Source organism: Neoarius graeffei, chromosome 14 (genome assembly GCF_027579695.1).
Source record: "Neoarius graeffei isolate fNeoGra1 chromosome 14, fNeoGra1.pri, whole genome shotgun sequence".
Classification (NCBI taxonomy): Eukaryota; Metazoa; Chordata; class Actinopteri; order Siluriformes; family Ariidae; genus Neoarius; species Neoarius graeffei.
The window spans coordinates 25075935-25099220 of NC_083582.1; the positions used below are offsets into that span (position 1 = coordinate 25075935).

At 40.9% G+C, this 23286-nt stretch overlaps 1 protein-coding gene across 2 annotated transcripts in view; it reads right to left on the reverse strand.

The window, feature by feature from the left end:
* Positions 1-23286, reverse strand: part of taok2b (TAO kinase 2b) — a 102370-nt gene that overhangs the window by 14295 nt on the left and 64789 nt on the right. For both annotated transcript variants that reach the window (XM_060939467.1, XM_060939466.1), the window contains exons 11-15: positions 14858-15025; positions 8188-8394; positions 6906-7283; positions 6512-6640; positions 3638-3841 (exon numbers count right to left, since the gene is read on the reverse strand). In XM_060939467.1, the coding sequence (XP_060795450.1) occupies positions 3638-3841; positions 6512-6640; positions 6906-7283; positions 8188-8394; positions 14858-15025 (1086 nt within the window). The remainder of the gene's footprint in view (positions 1-3637; positions 3842-6511; positions 6641-6905; positions 7284-8187; positions 8395-14857; positions 15026-23286) is intronic.

Genomic DNA, 23286 nt, shown 5'->3' on the forward strand with positions numbered 1-23286 from the left:
CACACAGAAAGGCCCTCGCCGGTCACGGGGCTCGAACCCGGACCTTCTTGCTGTGAGGCGACAGCGCTAACCACTACACCACCGTGCCGCCCCCTTCCGAAGTCAATTTAAAAAAAAAAAGCTCAAAGTAGTGATGCGCCTAGCTTAACTGCATTGCTATAGCACAGTAGTACTACTCCAAATCAGAAAAAGTTGGGACTGTATGTTGAAATTGAAATTAAAACTGAAAATAATAATTTGTAAATAATCTTTGACCTGTATTGCATTCAAAACAATACAACAGCAGATTATTTGATGTTTTACCTCATGAAGTTTAGAGGGGGGGGAGACAAACAAACAAACAAAACACCAACATTTAAAAAAAAAAAAAAAAAAAAAAAACTTTGGGTGGCAAAGCATTTGCCACTTTGTAATTTTGCCATTCCTTCTCACAACACTTAAGATGTTTCGGGACTGAAGACACCAAGTGATGAAGCGTTTTAGGTGTTATTTTGGTGTGCAATAGTATGAGGTCGTCATATTGCTCGTTTCAAAATTTTCCACATATTCTCTATTGGGGACAGGCACCCTCTTCTTCCACAGCCACGCCTTTGTAAATGTGTGCGCGGAATGTGGTTTTGCTTTGTCTTGTTAAAATATCTCTGAATGAAAAAGATGTCATCTTGAGGGCAGCATATGTTGCTCCAAAATCAAAATGTACTTTTCTGCATTAATGCTGCCATCACAGAAGTGCAAGTTACCTTTCCCAAGGGCACTGACAACTCTATACCATGACAGACCCTGGCTTTTGGACTTATTCCCAGTAACAGTCTGGATGGTCCTTTTTGTCTATGGACTGGAGCACACTGCATCCATTTCTTTCAAAAAAAAAAAGGACATAGAATGCTGATTCATCTGACCACAATACACGTTTCCACTGTGTGATGGTCCATCCCAGATGCCTCCGAGCCCAGAGGAGTCGGCAGCGCTTCTAGACACAGTTAACATAAAGCCCATGTGGTTATATCAGCTATCAGTCCCCCCAGGATTTCGCGGGCCGTTTTTGTGATTGTTGCGGGCTAAAACGTCTGATGTTGCGGGGGGGGGGGGGGTTCCAAAAAATTGCGATGAAAGTTGCGGTGTTTTTTAGGTTTTTGTTGCGATTACATTGCGGGAAGAAGTGAAAGTTGCGAGAAATTGTTGCGATTTTCTCTTTGTGTGATTAAAATTGAGTGATATGTTAAATATTAAGTTATTACTGAAAAACTATTGATTAAAAAAACAGACACTGAGAAATGGTCCTATAAACAACTTTACCACTATAAAAGATTACCAGGACTACAAAAATGCAGAAAAATAGGCTTTACTTATCCAAATGCACCTGTTGGTTCAAAAGTTAAAGTGCATAGAACCTCACAGCACAACATGAAGTTACCTTAAAATATAATATAAATGCCTCAGCTTTCATGTAAGAAAAAACACTATTAATACTAGTACTGTGTGCAGGCAGTCTCTCCTGAAGACTAAATTAAACAATAATTATAAACTAATAAAATAAATGGCTCAGGCTTCATAGAAGAAAAAAACAATTTGAACAGAATCTCACAGTATGATGCTGAAGCTGCCTAAAAACAATGGAAAATAAAATACCATTTTGGCAAAAATGTTGGCATCCATTAATTTCTTGTATTATCATCTCATTATCTCTAGCCGCTTTATCCTTCTACAGGGTCGCAGGCAAGCTGGAGCTTATCCCAGCTGACTACGGGCGAAAGGCGGGGTACACCCTGGACAAGTCGCCAGGTCATCACAGGGCTGACACATAGACACAGACAACCATTCACACTCACATTCACACCTACGCTCAATTTAGAGTCACCAGTTAACCTAACCTGCATGTCTTTGGACTGTGGGGGAAACCGGAGCACCCGGAGGAAACCCCCGCGGACACGGGGAGAACATGCAAACTCCACACAGAAAGGCCCTCGCCGGCCCCAGGGCTCGAACCCAGGACCTTCTTGCTGTGAGGCGACAGCGCTAACCACTACACCACCGTGCCGCCATTTCTTGTATTAAGTAAAAAAATAATGTAAAAGTGCACACAGTCCTTCACTGTAAACATAACACACTTTCAGTAACACAATTTAAGCCTATATAAACACTGACTCACACATGCTGCTTTTCTTGAACGGAAACACGGAAGTAAGCAGTGTTGCCAGATACTGCTGACATTTTCCAGCCCAAAATATGTTCAAAACCCGCCAAAATGCACTTGAAACCCCCCAACTGGGCAGGAAACCGCCCAATCTGGCAACACTGGAAGTAAGGCGTAAGGTAGTTTGTCAACGTCACCTCAAGACGACGCGAACGATTGGTCAAATTTGCGGGAAAGTTGCGGTGATTGGATATAATTGCAACACCGCCCTGAATTCGCGGGGATTGGTTGAATTTGCGTTGAAGTTGCAAATCGCAACATAGCGAAATCCTGGAGGGTCTGAGCTATAGATGAATGACTGTTCTTGATACAGTGCTGTTTGAGAGATCAGAGATCATGGGTGTTCAGCTTAGGCTTGTGCCCTTGCCCTTTACACACTGAAATTCCTTGAACTGTTTAAATGATATACAAATGTAGAGGGTGAACATTGTTTTTAAAACATTTCAATAATTTTCTCACATTTCCTGACATACTGGAGATCCCATCTTTGCTCCTCAAAGACTTGGCCTTTCCTGGATACTGATTTTGTACCAAATCATGATTATAGTACTTATATACAAGTAGTAAATTTAGATTATAGCTCTAAATTTTCCCGTCCCAACTTTTTTGGAATGAGTTGCCGGCCTGAAACGTAGAAATGGATGTATATTAACAAATTAAATGAAGCTGACCTGAAATATCTTGGGTTCAGTCTGTCTGCAATGAAATACAAGTCAAAGTAAATTTCTAAGTCACTGCTTTTTTTTTTTTATTTGCATTTTCCATACCGTCCCAACTTTTTCCTGATTTGGGGTTGGATATAAAGTGTGAGGCTCTACAGCAGCTGTAGATCATAACATTACAGGCATTTAGCACACGCTCTTATCCAGAGTGACGTACAACAAGACCCCGACATACCCACAGCAGTGGCCAGCCCAGGGAGCAGTTGGGGGTTAGGTGCCTTGCTCAAAGGCACTTCAGTCATTCCTGCTGGTTTAATCCGGCATCTAATCCCATGGGCTTTAAACACCACGATGTTATTTTTGTGCCTCATAGAGAGCGTAATGGGACACTCACTTCAAGCTGCTCATACTGCTGAATACAGATTCGTTAAAACACTTCAGAAATGCTTTCAGTGAGAATTCAGTTGGTTTATAATTAATGAGGTGAGGTTTCCGTTTCTCCCAATAAATCTGTCTCAAAACACTTTGTCAGTGTTATTTTCTGTTTATTATTCCTACAGTGAAACACTGAATTTGCGTTTTGATCATGTGTGTGTAAAAGAAAAATTCTGGTGCATTTCATGCAATAGTGCCTCCTAGAGTAGACTCGCACCTTACGTGGAAGTGTAAATACTCCACTCTGTACCAGCATCCATACTGTACCTACAGCATAGGTTTGAAGCAGAAATGTAAATCGGACTTAACGCTATCCTAAGGTTGTGTGTATGTGTCCACTCGTTACCTCTCTGAGCAGGTCCTGCTCCAAGTTGTGTCGGGCCAGCAACATCTTTCTCTTGTACTGGCGGCATTGCAGCTCATAATACTGCCTCTGGCGTCGCAGCAAGCCTGCCTCTTCCTCAGCCTGATGCTGCTGCAGACACTCTTTCTGCTGCACCAGCCACTCCTGCTTCTCCCGTTTTGGGGTGGATTGGTTCTCATTCAGCTCCTGGGCCATGGAAGAGAATGTTTATATTACAATACAGACATTACTGCAGTGCAAACCTGACATACAGGGGTAAAAGTCTCCACTTTCTCAACTAGTAACCACGACTGGTACCAGTAACAATCCCAATGCATCTTGCTAACAAGCTAATTAGCACGCTAAACATGTAAATGCAGTGGCAGCTATTTTATGCACGTAATGGTAATACATCAATAACGAGATGCCGGCAAAGTTTTTCAAATACCATCTCTATTCAAGTTCAGTGTAACTACAAAAGGCACTAACCCTGTACTAGTGTGAAGGCACTTGTTGATCATTATGGACAAAGGTTTGAAACATTTTTAAAAAAAATCTGGTTCACACTTTTGCCATTGAGTGTGGCACATCATCCCACTGAACCAAAATGTTCCATGTGTGTACTGGTTTGTAGCACAAATTGTTTCATCAGGTGCTGTACAGTATTTCCATAAAGTATGCAGGCCATGATATACATGGTTATAGTCCAACAATCAGAACATCTTGTGCTATTTAACAATTATTTGCCGAAGGTGACGTGAATATCGGTGAATAATAACCGAGACGAAGTGACTGGCCGCCATTTTGCCGAGTCGCTCGAGGCGATTATCGAGAGTTAGTATAAATACACAGGTGATTGGTTGAGAGCTTTCTCAGTATTTCGATAATCACCTCGAGCGACTTGGCAAAATGGCGGCCAATTGCTTTGTCACCATAAGTGAGGAAGAACTATAAATTATGAAAGAAAATGCTGTTCCTAAAAGCATTAAAAAGATGCTACGAAGTTAGGCCTAAAACTATTCAAAGGTAAGGTGGGATTGGGATTTATTTTATCCATTTCAAAACAAAGGATTTGGTGAGACTCGGCATAAAGTGGCAAGTCTGCACCGCATCTTAAAAAAAAAAAAAAAAAAATCACCTGTGTATTTATACTAAAATAATTATCGGCCTCAGGCTCAAGTGAATATTGGTGATTATACATACAGGACACTTTTTCGATGGAATAAAAACATTTCTATTCCCTTCTGGTGGGTTGAATTCATTTGGTTTGATATAATCCTGGGTCATAATGTGTACCATTATTGATTTATTTTTGTTGTTGCTGTTCTCCCTTCCTGCCTGAGGGAGGTGCATTTCATTTATTCCTGTAAATGCTCTTGCTTTTCAGTTTTAGGTGGCAGCAGCTGATTGGACCATGGTTGACTGCACCCGTTTTAAAATGCTTTCTGGAGATGATGGATGTGCTTCACTTTCTCCTGATTCTCAACAGGACTGTGCCTGGTGTTGTCAACAGTGTAAATACTTTCCTAAAAGCAGTCTAGGTAACTGTAGGGGCAAGAAGCCCTTTTAGTTGCACTCTTTTTTTTTTTTTTCCTTTTCCTGTTTACGTTAGGGAGTTGGGTAAGATCCCTGTATTTTATTTGGTTTTCTTTTATCGTCCAAGTAAGTTAGCGGAGATTTAAATAGATTGCTTAGGGCTGTGCTCACCCTGATGCCAATTTTACCCGTGCTGAAATAAGCCAGTTGTGTTTTGGACTGCAATCGGCTGTGGCACTGGTCGTCCTTGGGAGTGGGGAAAAGGGAAGTTATTTTTATGCTACGCTCAGGTTTCCCCCTAGGCCAGGGCATAACAGATAGCATGCAATATTGTTAGCATCTCTCTTATTCTATGTGTATTACATCACTCGACCCAATGGAGAATGAGCATTGAATATGGCTTATGATATTGCATGGTTGTCAAGACAACATAACGTCGCACATCGGAGACGTAAAACTTCCGTGCCAGCGAGTGACTGAGACAATTTGTAAACAAACAAACAAACATGGTCGCCAGGTTTGCTTCATTAAATATGGAAGATTTTGAGAGAATTTTGAAAAAGATGCGTTGAACACCTGAAAGGAATGTGTATATATAATAATCTCATCTCATTATCTCTAGCTGCTTTATCCTGTTCTACAGGGTCGCAGGCAAGCTGGAGCCTATCCCAGCTGACTACGGGCGAAAGGCGGAGTACACCCTGGACAAGTCACCAGGTCATCACAGGGCTGACACATAGACACAGACAACCATTCACACTCTCATTCACACCTACGGTCAATTTAGTCTCACCAGTTAACCTAACCTGCATGTCTTTGGACTGTGGGGGAAACCGGAGCACCCGGAGGAAACCCACGCGGACACGGGGAGAACATGCAAACTCCACACAGAAAGGCCCTCGCTGGCCACGGGGCTCGAACCCGGACCTTCTTGCTGTGAGGCGACAGTGCTAACCACTACACCACCGTGCCGCCATATATAATAATAATAATAATAATAATAATTGGCTTTTTTTCATGGTATATCAGATATATTCCACTCAGCAACAAGTTCAATATCATGCTAGCTGAATGGAATACATCTGTGATACCATGAAAAAGCACCAACCATTATTATTTAAATAATAACCTCGAGTTTGTCTTATTATTGACAGATATTCATTTCACCTTCGGTGAAGAATTGTGAGAAAAAGTCCGAATTTCTTGGCCAATCAGCGTGTGCGATTTCCTCTAATCACCTCCATATTTATGCTAATAAATATTATTGCTACACTGTTCAGCCACATATGCACTTTTACCATTTCAACTATTTCTAAAGTCCTGCATTTAGAAGCCATTTACCTCTTTGAGCTGCTCTTTGCGTTGTCGATACTGGCGTTTCTGAGACTCTAGTAGAGTAGTAAGCTCTTTCTTCTGCTGAGTTAAGATGTGCTGTTGGAACTTCTTTTCCTCTGCTGTAGCATTCTTACCCTGCAGAGAAAACGATCATGAATGACAGGAAGCCATGGTTTCATATTCCAGGTAAACAAAATGATTGATTTTTTTTTTTTTGGGGGGGGGGGGGGGGGGGGGGGGGGCCTAATTTGGGGAAAATGCTAGTTCACAAATTGTATAGATGTGTCCATGCTTAGTGATTAGATGATTCATTACATTACAGTAATGTTTTTAAAATACTGGGCAGTCTGACAGTTCTCTCCTTTCACATCAGAACAGTGTTATGATCTTTCTCGCTCACCTCTTTCTCTAGTATGGCCTGGTGCTTCTTGCTGAACTTGTCACTCTCACTGCTGAAGTTGTTCCTCTGGGTCTCAAGCTCTTTGTCCAGCCGCAGCTGGTGCTCATCCATCTCAGCCTTCAGCTTGTTCTCCAGGGCCATCAGCTGCTTCTGGTGCTGGCGGCGCATACGCTTGTAGCCAGTCATTTGCTCTCGGAGTGCTGAACCCTGCTCATGCTCCTGGATTTGACGCGTCACCAGTGAAGCTGTGCGGATGGTGGCAAAGTGATCACGGCCTCGACGACGCCTCCCCCCTCCTCCACCACCACCTCCGGATGGACCTTGCTGCTGAGAGTCCACCTCGGGCTGGTAGGGCTCATCGTAGATGTTATCATGGCTCTGGGGAATAGAACAAGAGCGATGAAAAACCATTCATGTTTACAGCTGCTGAAATGCGTATCCATCTTTAGTTGAGTGATACAATGCTCAAAGCATCATAAATTTGTATCCCATAATATCCAGGGTACACAGTGCCATCATGGTTGCTTCATAATCATTAACTTCCATGTGTTTTATAGGTAGATGGCTAAAATGTGACAAGATCAAATTATACTTAGTCTACATTTATCTGTATTCAAGCTAAGATGATACAGCTGTTCTAGAATATAGCATAAACGTCAGTTAAAGCTGTCTGCTTAAAGGAAAAAAAAGCTTGGATGGAACCAAATTAAATTTGATTTTTATTTTACATGAGGAGCCTAAAGGCTTCTCAACAGAACATTAGAGCCTCCTAGTGGTGCAGTGTGGTTTAGTTTTAGTCAGCCAGAACCTTTGCTACAGTCTGAAATACATCTCCAAGTCTGGAAAATAGCCTACACATGTACGAAAGCACTATGCAGAAGTACTTAATGCTTTTTTCTAGAGGATAAAAGGACACTCCATTAAGTGCTGGAACATGTGCACTGAATGAAATGGAGAGCATGTAGAAAACCAAACACACTATTTTGAGACACCTATTTGCAATATAGATTCATTTGTCAGTAGCACATAGCCTATATAAATAAAACATTCTACACACACTAAGAAATTATTGCAACAATTGCAATAAAGACGACATTAAGTGGCTAAGAAGAGTGTTGGACAAATCAAAACTATTTTCTATTTAAAGGGTTTTTTGCTGTATTGCTGCTTGAGCTTTGTGCACACTTGGCCTCTTCTCAATCACCTTCATAAAAGAGGCGCATCTATTTATTTTTGTTTACTGACTGAATTTGGCCTATGGAAATATACTTGAGATACCGACCAGTGGTTTGTGCAATACGGAGCTGTTGGAAGTGACCGTGTGCTCTCCTTCCTGCATCATGGCCATTTCACCGCTGTCATCCGAGCCATCGGCTAGGCTGTTCACTGAAGAACTCTGTGAGCTGGCGCTGATCGACATGGAAGGCAGTGAGTGCGAGCTCTCCATGCTGTTCACTGTGCCTGTGCGCAGCATGTACTGCTCCACATCCTGATGGTCAGGCATCAAACAAAAAGAAAAAAAACACCACTAAGACCCAGCATGCCTTTCAAAGAATATGTTGTTACATAGCCAAAACCCAACTCATACTGAGAACACAAACACACAAGCATGGTACAAAATTATAAGCAGCTTATAGGGGGGCTGGAAAACAACCATTTTGCTTTCTGCACACTTTCAGTGTTGACCACATTTTTATATGGATTAAATTAAATTTTTTTTCACATTAATCTACACACAATAATTCATACTGACAAAAAAGAAACATGTGTTTTGAGACATCTAATCACTGAGATAAGTATTCAGATCCTTGACTAAAGGGGTGTTCACACGGCAACTTTTACTCCAGTGTAGCACCGGGGCTGCCCCAGTAGAGCGTTCACACGGTACAAAGTTATACCGGTGTAGCCCCTGAAAGCTGCTTAAACCGGTGCAAATCTAACCCTGCTCAGGAGGTGGTTTAAGAAAATTACTCCGGAGTAACTGCTAGTTTGCGGGGCAGCACCGATATAAAATGGGACGTCTGAACGCTACAGGGGTAGACTCACTACGCGTGAGGAGAGTTGATTACATACGGGCATTGCATAATTTGCATCCTGGTATTTTGCGCTTCCAAAATGGCGAATATCAACAACAACAGAACTGCGTGTCTTCCAGTGTTGCCAGATTGGGCGGTTTTAAGTGCATTTTGGCGGATTTGAACATATTTTGGGCTGGAAAACGTCAGCAGTATCTGGCAACACTGGTGTCTTCATCCACGTTGTTTTCCCGGCGCTTGGTGATGCCATGACAACCGGGAAAAGGAAGTACATTTTCACGCATGCGCATATTTCATTTCCGCATTACTACTATCGTATAGCACGGTCGCAAAAACCGCCGTGTGAACGCAAGTGGGGCTGCACCGGTGCCAACACGCTTCTCTCTAGTAAGCAGGTTTGTGACATGTGAACGCTCCACAAAATTTACACCGGTGTAAGATATATCACAACAAAATACATCGGTGCAGCATCGATGCAAATATGTGCCGTGTGAACACCCCTTAAGATGCGCCAAACCGACCTCAGGTGCACCCCTGTTTGCTTTGATTATCTTAAAATGGATTTTAGAACTTAACTGGTGTCCACCTGTGGCAAATTCAAATGACTGGACCTGACTTACAAAGATCCTACGGCATGATCAAACTACCAAGGCACAGATCTGGCAGCAGAATAAACCATCTCTAAAGCTCTGAAATTGTTCCCAGAAGCACAATGAGCTCAATCATTAAGAAGTGGAAGAAGTTTGGAACCACCAGGATGCTTTCTGCAGCTAGCCATCTAGCCAAACTCCATAACTGGGCTAGAAGGGCCTTTGTCAGGGAGGTGATCAAGAACCCAATGGCCGCTATAACAGAGCTTCAGAAGTCCTCCGTAGACATGGGAGAACGTGCTGGAAGGACAACCATTTCAGAAATAATCGTCAATCAGGGCTTTATAACAGCTCCCCCCTGAAGATCACTGCTGTGAGACTCTCTCGTATTCCTTCCCCTACTTCCCACGGTCGCTGCTTTTACCCCCAGTGAGACAAGTGGGCAAGCGCCGTCTTCGGCTGCAGGACCGGACTGCTTGTTTGCACTGGGTTATCTATACCTCTGCCCCTACCTCCCTACCATGATTGCCCCCTCCCTCACCCCCTTCCCCCTCGAGTCCCGAGTTTTCATGTTGTAAAGTGTACTGTGTTATTTTTGTGCTTATGTGCTGGTGTTTTTTTTTTTTATGTTCCCACACTGTACTCCCCACAGGAGCATAGTGTGGGGGTTTCTTTTTTTCTCCTCCCCTCCCCTCATGTTACTCTGTATTTTTCATCCCTGTCTTCCTGTCCTGTCTACTCCCCCTGTGTTAATTGTATGTATGTGTATATGTACGGACGGGTTGATGGCTAATTTCGCTGGTACTTGTGACTGACAATAAAGGGTTCATTCATCATCATCATTCATAATAGAGTGGCTAGATGGAAGCCATTCCTTAGTAAAAGTCATATGGCAGGCAGATAAAAGACTTCCTGGTCTGATGAGATGAAAATTGAACCCCAAGCGCTACGTCTGGTGAAAACCAGTCAGAGTTAATACAATCCCTGTGGTGAAGCATGGTAGTGACAGTATTGTATGGTATAGGGTCTTTCTACAAACTACACGGGAAAGGAATACTTCAACAGTTTTTCAGCTTATTTATTTTTCAAATTTTGAATAAAATTTGCTTTCCCTTTGACCTTCTGGATTATTGAGAATAAACTGATGGCCAACAAAGTCAACTTTCGCATACAGTAAAATGTGCAAAAACTGAAGGGGTCTGAATATATTCTGAATACACTCAAGTAGTAAGATTGGATGCTCATATTTAAGCTACATTTTCTCCACATCTACTGTTTGCTGCTATTTCTAAATCATTATTTAATGGTAGCCAATCTATAACTTTAATCTAGCTGTCAATCACATTACATGGCATTTAGTAGATGCTCTTACCCAGAGCAACGTACAAGTGTAAAAGTCAGGTACACGAAGTGCTGAACTTCTGGACAAAAAAGTTCTAGAGCCAAATGATCAAGTGACAGAATAACAGTGTAATATTCTGTTCAAGTACCAACACTCAGCAAACAGCCAAGAAAACCAACCATATAAAAGTAAAACTAAATAGAGAAAAATAAAACTCAAACAGCTAACCCCAGGCTAGACAGAACACAGACTGGGCTGGTCGAGACCAATACGCAGTTACACAGTGGGCAGGGAAGCAGGGGAAAGGTGCAGCCTGAAAAGGTGAGTCTGCACTTGAAGGTGGTCAGGGAGTTGGTAGTTCTGACCTCAATGAGAAGGTCATTCCACCAACGGGGAACTAGGAGAGAGCGCAGTCTTGAGCAGGCTGGGCAGGAGTAGAGAGGAGGAGGAGGGTCCAGGCAACCAGTAGTAGCACAGTATAGGGATCTGGCAGGCGTGTAGGGGCAGATCAGACTCTGGAGGTATGCTGGCCCTAACCCCTTGAGAGCCTGGTAAGCTAGTATGAATGTTTTAAATTTGATACAAGCTACAATTCTCAATCTACTCCAATGAGAGACAAATACAGTATCCACAAATTCATTCAGTGAATGGCAGAGTGGAAACGCGTTGTTGCTGAGAGAGGAGAATGGCCAGAATTGTTTGACCCAACAGGAATTTTTACTTAAAGCAAGTAAAATAACAACTCTCTACAACCGTCCTGGACAGTAAAAAACATTGCAGAACCCAAAACACATCAACCCTTGAGGCAGCTGAGCTAAATCAGCAGAAGACCCCCCCCCCACTGGGTTACACTGCTGTCAGCCAAGAACTGAAATCTAAGGCCAAAATGGGCACAGGTTGACTGAAGCGGGATAATTCAAAATTAGAAAAAAGACCAGGTTTCATCTTTAATAGTCCAGAGTCAGGACAGGAGTTGAACCTAACGTGGGGTCTTCCGCTGTTATAGCCCATAAACCTCAAGATTCAATATCTTGTGCACGTGGAGATGATTTTCTGGTCACTGAGGATATAAAGAGTGATAGGCGTTACAACAGTGGTTCTCAGTCCTGGACCCTGGCCTGCGCAGATTTGGTATTTCCTGCACCAGCACATCCGATGCAACATCACTAATTAGCTAATCATTTGGAGATGATGTGTTATGAACAGGAAAACCTGAATCTCTGCAGAGCAGGGGGCCATGAGGACCAGGATTGAGAACCACCGAGATGCGAGATCCTTCCTGGCAGCTTGAACCAATCTGGTCATTTTCCTCTGACCACTGTTATCAAGAGGGCATTTCCACCCACAGAACTGTTGCTCACTCAATGTTTTTTTGTTTTTCACACCATTCTGTGTAAACTCTAGAGACTGTTGTGTGTGAAAACCCCAGATGATCAGCAGTTTCTGAAATACTCAAACCAGTCCATCTGACAACAGCCGCTATGCCACAGTGAAAGTCACAGAGATCACAATTCCCCCCCCCATTCTGATGTTTGAAGTGAATATTAACTGAAAAGCTTTTGATTTGTGTCTGCATGATTTTATGCACGGTGCTGCTGTCAATGGATTGGCTGATTAGATAACTGCATAAAACAGTAGGTGTACCTAATAAAGTGAATGGTGAGTATAGATCCCTCATGTTCTGACAACTCTGTACGGTGTTTGTTGACTCTGATCATACTCTGATTTTTATAAGCCGATATGAATGCTTACTATAATGCACAAAAATTAACAGAGCTGGTGGATTTTTATTTATATTTATTTTAGCCTGATACCACAATAATTGTGAAGAAAATTTATAAACTGCTTTATAAATCTCATCTCATCTCCTCTAGCCACTTTATCCTTCTACAGGGTCGCAGGCGAGCTGGAGCCTATCCCAGCTGACTACGGGCGAAAGGCGGGGTACACCCTGGACAAGTCATCAGGTCATCACAGGGCTGACACATAGACACAGACAACCATTCACACTCACATTCACACCTACGGTCAATTTAGAGTCACCAGTTAACCTAACCTGCATGTCTTTGGACTGTGGGGGAAACCGGAGCACCTGGAGGAAACCCACGCGGACACGGGGAGAACATGCAAACTCCACGCAGAAAGGCCCTCGCCGGCCATGGGGCTCAAACCCGGACCTTCTTGCTGTGAGGCGACAGCGCTAACCACTACACCACCGTGCCGCTGGCTTTATAAATTAAAAAAAAAAAAAAAAAAAAAAAGGGTAGTGGCTTTAGATTAGTGGGAAAATAAGTCCACTTTAAGGAAATGGGTTCACTTCATAAAAAGGTTCTTTTGTTTGAAATGCATTTCACATCTGGATGATATTCTCTGGGATTTCTTCTTAATCCCATTTTATAATCAGAGACCCAAAAATGGTAGGGAAGTGAGTTTTAATTCTGATCTCAGATATTTAAAAAAAAATGTGTTACTGCCCTCATAATAAAAGATTAAATGTTTGTGTATAAATAGCTGTTACTTCTTGCAAGCTATACGCAGTTAAATTCTTTTGGTAATAAAAGTGCTCAGTGTTTAAGAGATATTATGTTAAGACACTCTATACACAGTAAAGTATAAATAAAACATCAAGACCGTGTACTGTTTAGCATATAATGTTTTTCTGACTTCAACATTTTCCTCTGTGGCACATACCACCTCAATTGTTTTGCTGCCCTGAAAACACTGCAAAAAATAAAAATCTTAGGAAGTTTATTTGTCTATTTTCAAGTCAAAACATCTAGCCACCCTTATTATAAGACATAATTGCCCAACAAGCAAAACCTCATTTAGCTAGAAAGGCTAGTTTTTAGACAGTCCATCTTGAAAATCTTGTATAGACAAAATGTCTTGAAAAAGTCTTATCTGGAGCACCTTTGAAAATAAAACAAGGTTTTTAAAAAAAAAAAACAAGTACGTACATTTTGGACATTTGTCAAATGCGGTTCATCTTGTTTCAAGACAAAAAAAAAAAAAAGTATGCTTGTTTTGGGAATAAATGAACTTTACTGAAATCTTTGAATCTTGCCCCCAAAATGCACTGTTGCTTTGGCGTTGTGTAAGCACTGTAAGTCAAAATGCATAGACTTTTTTTTTTTGGTGCCTGAGGTCCTGGGGAAGTGGAATCTTAAGAGATGTTTTAATGTTTGAATGTTGAAATGGGAAAAAAAAAATAAACTTGTTGCAATGCTACACGTGTCGTCAACGTGATTCAAGATAGTGTCTGGTCTCATATCTAGAGTATTTTACTAATTACAGGTCAAAAAGGAGAATCTTTTAAGCTAGCAATGCTTAGTTGTAGAATTTAACAATCCTAATATTAGTATATTTATCTTAAATTCAATTTTTACTGCCAAGACTTTGTCATGAATTTAAGTGAAATACCCTTAAAATGAAATCAATAAAAATGACTTGAATGGCTAAATGTAAGAAGTACGATCTTGTTATAAGAACTATTTTGATTATTTTGAGTTAATCAATCAGATCTCGCATAATAAGTTCCCCAATCTTATTCTGGAATTATTTCATCTAAAAACAGGTTAGATTTTTCATCTTACTTTAAGAAATCTTACCAAGTCAAATTTGACTAGTTCCATTGGCAGATTTTCTTCACCTGATTCAAGCAAATATGCTTTGTTTTAATCTTTTATTTCTTATTTTTGAAAGGCCATTTTTTGCAGTGAAGAGGTTTGGAAAATTAAAGATCTGGAGATTTTTTTTCCCCCTCGCCTCATGTACCTGCCACAGCAATCTACACTTTAAGCAGGCTCTGTTCAAGGTCTGATGGTCTGAAGCTGCATCTGCACTGACTGAGCTGAAATGTTTGGGAACGACTCTGAAACCAAGAAATGATCCTGGTGAAAATGCTGATGCCTATCAAACTCTAACCCTTCATATGATATGAAAATAAAGCATTCAGTGACTGAACAGTTAGGTAGCTTCACCTACCTCCTCCTCCTCAGTGCCCTCTGCAGCAGGACCATTGTGCGTTTCTTGGAAGAGTATCTTCTTCATTTTGCGGTACTGTAGGTTGTCCAGCTCTCGCACAGCATCTTTAGTGCGCGCAATCAAATCCATCACCACAGTCAGAGGACGCTCACGACACAGGAAATGATGCTAAGGAGGCAAAACAGACAAACAGCAAGCATTCAGGACAAAAAGAAACACTATTTAGGACCTTCACAGAACATTCATCTTCAGGAACTGTTTTATCCAGGTCAGGGTCCTAGTGGATCCGAAGCATCCTGCACGCGCATTCACACCTGGGGATATATAGCATAGTCAATCCAGCATGTTTTTGGGAGGTGGGAAGAAACCGAAAACCCTGGAAGAACCCAGTGCAGGCACCTCTCTCGAGAACGTTTTAGGCAAATAAATAAATTTTATATATATATATATATATATATATATATATATATATATATATATATATATATATATATAGAGAGAGAGAGAGAGAGAGAGAGAGAGAGAGAGAGAGAGAGAGCGCATGATGCCCTACAAAATCCATCTTTAAAGCTAGACTGCCTTTCAGATTTTTCAAGTTTAGGTCATAAAAAGAATTTTCCCAACACCCAATTATTTTTGTTTAGTGGACCGAAAGCTACCGAATTCGAATCACAGACTTTCAATTTTATTAGTGTCTTTTAAAATAGAACAATTAATGAATTTAGGGCCACGTGGCCCCAAATTCTCCGCTATTTTTTCTTGCTTCGCCATGATGCAATACAAGACAAAACGTCATGCATCACGTGGTGGGCTTTCCCCGTTTGTGCAAGGCATTGTGGAATACAAATTTGAAATAGGGGAGAACAATGGAGGACATGAGTGTGCGAACGATACTGGAAAGACAGACTACGGTAACAGAAAGCGAGAAAAGACGTTATGTTGCGAAGGAAAGGAAATGCAGGACCAAACGAATAAATATCAGCGGTCAGCGAGCACCACGGTGTGATCAGCTGTTCCTTTAGTGACAGAATGCTGTGACTGTCAATGCACAATCAAAGTAAACCTGTAGATGGTAGTAATGCAACACTGGATGCCAGCTGCCATAAAACCCAAAAGATGAAGATGCCTAAGGTAAGCGTGCGCATGCGTGCACTGACTTCCTGTGTGCTTGACTGCGTGAAGCGAGCGATTTCATGCACATTATTTGCAAGGGAACCCGCTCAAATTAAATAACTTCCCAGCCACAGAATAGCCTGGTTGTTTTTTTTTTTTAAAGGTATTACAGAAATAAACATGCATCACAATGACCAAATTTCAGAGGGTACTAAATTTCACAGATTTTATGAAATCAAAAGGCCGTCTATTTTTAGTTATGGATTCTCATATCTACAGGAACCACATATGAACTACATTTGAATATTGTGCAAAATTAGTCAAGTCGATGGACAGACTTATTGGGCAAAGCGATAGATGCACAGACGGTTTCATTGGGTGGACGGTTTTCTTGGGCAAAGGGGCAGACGGACGGATAGCCTGTTTCATTGGGTGAAGGGATGGATGGTGGATGGATTTGTCAAGGAATGCTTAGAAGATCAAGGTTTTGTGACAAATTTCTTTTTGGAAAAAGCTTTGCCTAAAACAAAAAATGGGATTGGTTAAAATAATGCATGCTGGTGACTCTGGGGGAAATTGTCAGTCGCCTCATTTACATTTCTCCTGCATCCTCTGTGCCTTTGCACATTGTCCACTCGTCTATTTTCAGTACACAAACATGCCATTTTTGAATGAACTGCTGTTGATTATACAACATCTACCATGGGGTGACCAACACACACACAAAAAAATAAAATAAAATAAAATAAAGTGTAATAACAGCTTTAACAAGCTGTTATGCAACGTTATGGAGAAGAAAAAAAAAAGTCCACCACCACCAATATTAACAATAACACAGTCCCATCTAAAAGTATTGGAGCAGCAAGGCCAACTTTTTTTTTTTTTTGCTATACACTGAATACATTTGGGTCAAAATTTCAGCTTTCATTTCCTGATGGTGATATCTAGGCATGTTAAACATGCCACTTTTAGTTTGACCCCAACCATTTTTCAAGTGATCAAAAAAAAAAATATATTGGAACATGTGACCAATAGGTGTTTCTTGTTGCCCAGGTATGCCCTAGATTGACTGTTTAAACAATTAATAGTTCTGAATGTCCAAGTTTGAGCTCTGGGTTTCACCTGCTAAGCATTTATTGTTAAAAATGATTAAACTAAAATGACAGAGTGCTGTTTCCCCATCGCACAAGAAGTGGCATAACCAATACAACAATTTGGAAACGTCACTGGTGTACTAACCAGACGTTAAACAGTGTGATCATGGGAAACAGCAGAGGCTGATGACAGAAACAGCAGCCCTTTTTACACAGATATTCCACAATATTTGGTGTAAAGAAAAACACCTCAGGATTCAGGCGTTGGTTGTTCATACTGAACCAAACAAAACCAGTATAAAGCCGCAACACTGCGTTTTCACGTTGCAAGCCAGTGTTCCGGAACCAGATGCGCGACACATCACAAGAGAGCGTCAGCGTTTAGGGCGACGTATACTACACGTTGGAAACGTGAATACTCCGAGCATACCAACACTGCCTTCAAAACAACTGTGGGTGAACTGAGCGTTGAAGAGCTTTTTTTTTTTAAGCTGTGCACGTTTATACCACTCTTCAAACACAAGCAAAAGTTGCTGAGCATCATATGCAACATGTAATTACAGTGGTGCTTGAAAGTTTGTGAACCCTTTAGAATTTTCTATATTTCTGCATAAATATGACCTAAAACCATCAGATTTTCACACAAGTTCTAAAAGTAGATAAAAGAGAACCCAGTTAAGCAAATGAGACAAAAATATTATACTTGGTCATTTATTTATTGAGGAAAATATGATCCAATATTACATATCTGTGACTGGCAAAAGTATGTGAACCTCTAGGATTAGCAGTTAATTTGAAGGTGAAATTAGAGTCAGGTGTTTGTCATCCCATTGATTGAAAATCAGGTGTGAGTGGGCACCCTGGTTTTATTTAAAGAACAGGGATCTATCAAAGTCTGATCTTCACAACACGTTTGTATATCATGGCACGAACAAAGAAAGTTTCTGAGGACCTCAGAAAAAGTGTTGTTGATGCTCATCAGGCTGGAAAAGGTTACAAAACCATCTCTAAAGAGTTTGGACTCCACCAATCCACAGACAGATTGTGTACAAATGGAGGAAATTCAAGACCATTGTTACCCTCCCCAGAAGCGGTCGACCAACAAAGATCACTCCAAGAGCAAGGCGTGTAATAGTCGGCGAGGTCACAAAGGACCACAGGGTAACTTCTAAGCAACTGAAGGCCTCTCTCACATTGGCTAATGTTAATGTTCATGAGTCCACCATCAGGACAACACTGAACAACAATGGTGTGCATGGCAGGGTTGCAAGGAGAAAGCCACTGCTCTCCAAAAAGAACACTGCTGCTCATCTGCAGTTTGCTAAAGATCATGTGGACAAGCCAGAAGGCTATTGGAAAAATGTTTTGTGGATGGATGAGACCAAAATAGAACTTTTTGGTTTAAATGAGAAAAGTGTTATGTTTGAAGAAAGGAAAACACTGCATTCCAGCATAAGAACCTTATCCCATCTGTGAAACGTGGTGGTAGCATCATGGTTTGGGCCTGTTTTGCTGCATCTGGGCCAGGACGGCTTGCCATCATTGATGGAACAATGAATTCTGAATTATACCAGCGAATTCTAAAGGAAAATGTCAGGACATCTGTCCATGAACTAAATCTCAAGAGAAGGTGGGTCATGCAGTAAGACAACGACTAAGCACACAAGTCGTTCTACCAAAGAATGGTTAAAGAAGAATAAAGTTAATGATGTTTTGAAATGGCCAAGTCAAACTCCTGACCTTAGTCCAATTGAAATGTGGAAGGACCTGAAGCGAGCAATTCATGTGAGGAAACCCACCAACATCCCCGAGTTGAAGCTGTTCTGTACAGAGGAATGGGCTAAAATTCCTCCAAGCCGGTGTGCAGGACTGATCAACAGTTACCGGAAATGCTTGGTTGCAGTTATTGCTGCACAAGGGGATCACACCAGATACTGAAAGCAAAGGTTCACATACTTTTGCCACTCTCAGATATGTAATATTGGATAATTTTCCTCAATAAATAAATGACCAAGTATATTTTTGTCTCATTTGTTTAACTGGGCTCTCTTTATCTACTTTTAAGACTTGTGTGAAAATCTGATGTTGTTTTAGGTCATATTTATGCAGAAATATAGAAAATTCTCAAGGGTTCACAAACTTTCAAGCACCACTGTACTTCCGTTAAATAATAGTTTAAGGGAATTAATATAGGACATGGTTGTGTCCTTTAGCTGAGCTAGCTCTTTTTTTTTTTTTTTTTGGGGGGGGGTCCTGGTCACAGAAAACTGCACTCGCAAACAGAAAAAATGAATCGAGTGAAAAGTAACAAGAAAAAAATAAATAAAAGGGGAGACTCATGCAAGCAACATGTTTATGTGATCAGAAATATGCTGGAGGAGAAATTGAAGAGGAGTAGGAAGTGATTCAAGGCAGAAAGGTGAATGGACCCAAGACACCAAATGTTTGAATTCGCAAACAAAGTGATGGAAAGGCTAAAGTGGAGAAAGAAAGGATCTGCTCATGAGCCAAAACAAAGAGCTCATTTGTCAAGCATGGTTGAGGAAGCATCAAAGCCTGGGTTTGCATGGATGCTTCTGGAAAGGGCTGACCAATCTTTATGGATGTAACTCATGATGGCAGCAGACTGAATTCAGAAGTCTTCAGAGACATTGAATGCATTTCTTAAACTGGCAGACAATCTAATTGGAATGAAGAACACTCAGCAAGACAATGACCAAAAACACACTGCCACACAACAAAGGACTTCATCAGGGGAAAGACCTGGAAGGTTTGAGACTGGCAAAGTCAATCACCAGCTCCTAACCCAGTTGAGCAGCATTTCACCTCCTGAAGGAGACTGAAGGGAGAAACTCCCAAAACAAACATCTGAAAGCTGCGGTATAAGCCTGAAAAAAAGTTTGTCATCATTCGATTGCTGGCTTGGTGCAATTATTGCAAGCAAGGGATATGCAACCAAATATATTAATATCTGTTCCAATACTTTCACTTACATAAAAATTGGGTGGTCTGCCACCAAAGGTGCCAAGTTCTAAGTTGTTTTGCACATCTAGATGTAAATATCAGGAAATGAAAGCTGTCCTTTCTTCTGTTGTGATGTAGACACCAGTGCTCTTGAACACCAAACGTTCTTCTTTTACATGGGTAGTCACGCTTCTTGATGATTAATCCACTCTTTTGCATTTCATTAGTAGCACCAAGTTGCTAATGGCCCTCTTAATGACTGGAACTAGGAAGGTTATACTTATTTCCCCCACCAGTTTCTGAAATTTGGTTTACTTTTTGGGATAAAATACCCACACATTAAAAATCTGTTGAGGCTGTCATTGCTGTTATCACCCAAGGTTATTTGTTTACAAGAGCACAATTGTTCTAGGTCCTAATACATAAAAACACAGAATTGCAGGGTGTACTTTCTTTTTCCCCCCTTGACTGTGTATATAGTTATTGGAAAACATTAAGAAACCACTTTTAATGGTCGTCACCATTAAAAATGGTTTTGTTTTGTTTTTTAAAACACACCTTATGGCTGTGTTATACACTGCTTTGCCAAAAGGCACACACTAATATTTGGTTGGACCACCTTTAGTTTTGATTACAGCATGCTTTCACTGTGGCACTGTTTTGATAAACTTATACAAATGTCAACATTTATTTCGGTCCAGAGTTGTATTAGTTTTTCACCAAGATCTTGTGTTGAGGATGGGAGAGTTGAACCACTGCGTAAAGTCTTCTCCAGCACATCCCAAAGATTCTCAATGGGGTTAAGGTCAGGACTCTGTGGTGGCCAATTCATGTGTGAAAATGATTCCTCATGCTTCCTGAACCACTTTTACAATCAGAGCACTAATTTTATGCCCGTGCCATCAGGGGAAAAAAAAAAAAATTCATTGATGTGATAACCTGGTCATTTAGTACATTCAGGTCATCAACTGACTTCATTTTATTGCCCCATAACATTGCTGAGCCTCGACCTGACCAACTGAAGCAACCCCAGATCATAACACTGCCTCCAGAGGCTTGTACAGTGGCCACTATGCATGATGAGTGCATTGCTTCATGTGCTTCCCTTCTTACCCTGACACGCCCATCACTCAGGAATGGAGTAAATCTGGACTTATCAGACCACATGACCTTTATCCATTGCTCCAGAATCCAATCTTTATGCTCCCCAGCAAATTGAAGCCTTTTCTCCTGATTAGTCTCATGAACAAGTGGTTTTCTTATGGCCACACAGCTGTTTAGTCCCAATCCTGTCAGTTCTCATCACAGTGAGTGTGGAAATACTCTTAATTTTACGATTAAACATAGCAGTGAGGTTCTACTGTTGATTTTTTTTTTTTACGATTTGACTTCAAGCGTTTAAGTGATCTCTGATCATAGTCAGGATCTTTTTCCAACCACATTTTTTTCCACAAAGTTGGTTCTCCATTATCCTTCCAGGTTTAATAATGCATTGGGACAGTTCTTAACCCAATTCCATTCATTTCAGCAATCTCCTTAGCAGCGCTCGAAACTAACGGTGTCCCGACGTCCCAGGGACCATAAAAAATGTCATCGGGACACAAAATTATCATATCTGGGACAATCCCGGGACAATGGAAAAAAAATAGGTCTAGAAAAAAAGTTCTACATTAATATTATTTACAAAGCCGTAACACATACGTAGACATTCACCTAATTTGTCAATTTTAATTTTAAAACGTTAACAGCGAAAAATACATAGTAGCTACACTTTCGATGCACCTGCATCCGTAGGCTACAGAGCAGCGCATTCTGTTCTAGAATCTTCGGCCGGTGTCCGCATTATATGGACTTGGAATGGAATTGCTTCCGCACACGCTGTGCCGACTCTTGCCAGAACAAAAATGCTGAAGTGGTTGAAGCGGACCGACCGCGGGGAAGAAACTGAAAGCCCAGACATAACGTCTCCGGGACCTTCAGGATCCAAAGTGTCATTGCCTGGTCTGCAGGCAACGCTAGCAACTGAATGAACTTAATGAACACTGTTAGACACGTTGTTATAAAATACAACAGGAATGATGTGGATGATATTGACGGAAGATACCGTTCAACAGAATAAGTGAGTTTTCTTGGTGTCTTTCTAGTTCAGAAAGTTTAGTCAGTCAGCAGCACAACTAGGCTCGGACCTGCCACTATGTTGATGTTGCTAACATTTGCACCCACGTTTCGGCAGCGAAAGTTCATAAAATGGATAACGGAAAGTTCATAAAAATGGATAACGGTAATGGATAACGGAAAGTTCATAAAAATGGATAACGGTAATGGTGAAAATTATAAGTTGGCCTTATAAGTGCCAACAGATATTCAAGGTATAAGTAGATGAAATGAACATAAAAGGGGTCTTATTTTCAACTAAAGTGTACTGCAGATGTAGGGAGTTGAAACATTTTCTGAATGAGCTAGTTGGCCCCTTTAAATAAACGGGTATCTATTCATACAGTGAGATCGCCAAAGTTTAATAAACTGAAAACGCAATAACTGTAATTTTGAAGTAGATGATGTATAGGACATGTGTCGCTTGTGTCTTGTGACTTATTGTAAAAATGATATAAAGGGTTCAAAATCGCATAGTTACAAATATAATAGTAACTTCATATGATAATATTAACCACTGGTTATTTCAGAGAGGAAAAAAATGGGGACACTATTGCTTCCATTCGGGACAATACAACACAGAATTCGGGACCACTGGGGGACACAAAGAAAAAAAGTTAATTTCGAGCCCTGCTCCTTAGTTGTTTTCTTTGCTTGATGCAGGCCAATAATTTGACCCTTCTGAAACACAGTAACATCTTTTCCATGAGCACGGGATACATCTTCCGACATGTTTATTAAAGAAATGAGAAGCTACTCACTGCATCAGTTAGGGTTAAAAGAATTGTTGGAGCTGAAACAAATTAACCACTCCAGTAATTACCCAATCAAAGGCTCTTGTGTATTTGCTTATTTAAATCCAAATGGCAAATTTTTTTTTTGGCCGTGCAGTGCATTTTCCAAACAATACGTTCATCATAATCAGTGAAAGAGGTATCAACAAAATAGAGGACTACTACCTCTACAAAGTCATAAATTTTGTAAATGAAGCATGTGTTGAAAAAAGATTCTTATTTTCAGAAAGAACCTGTGCTAATCTCACTGCTGAGACTAAAACAGATCTCAAAGTGGACTGGTCACTGTGAATGAATATGAGAGAGTAGG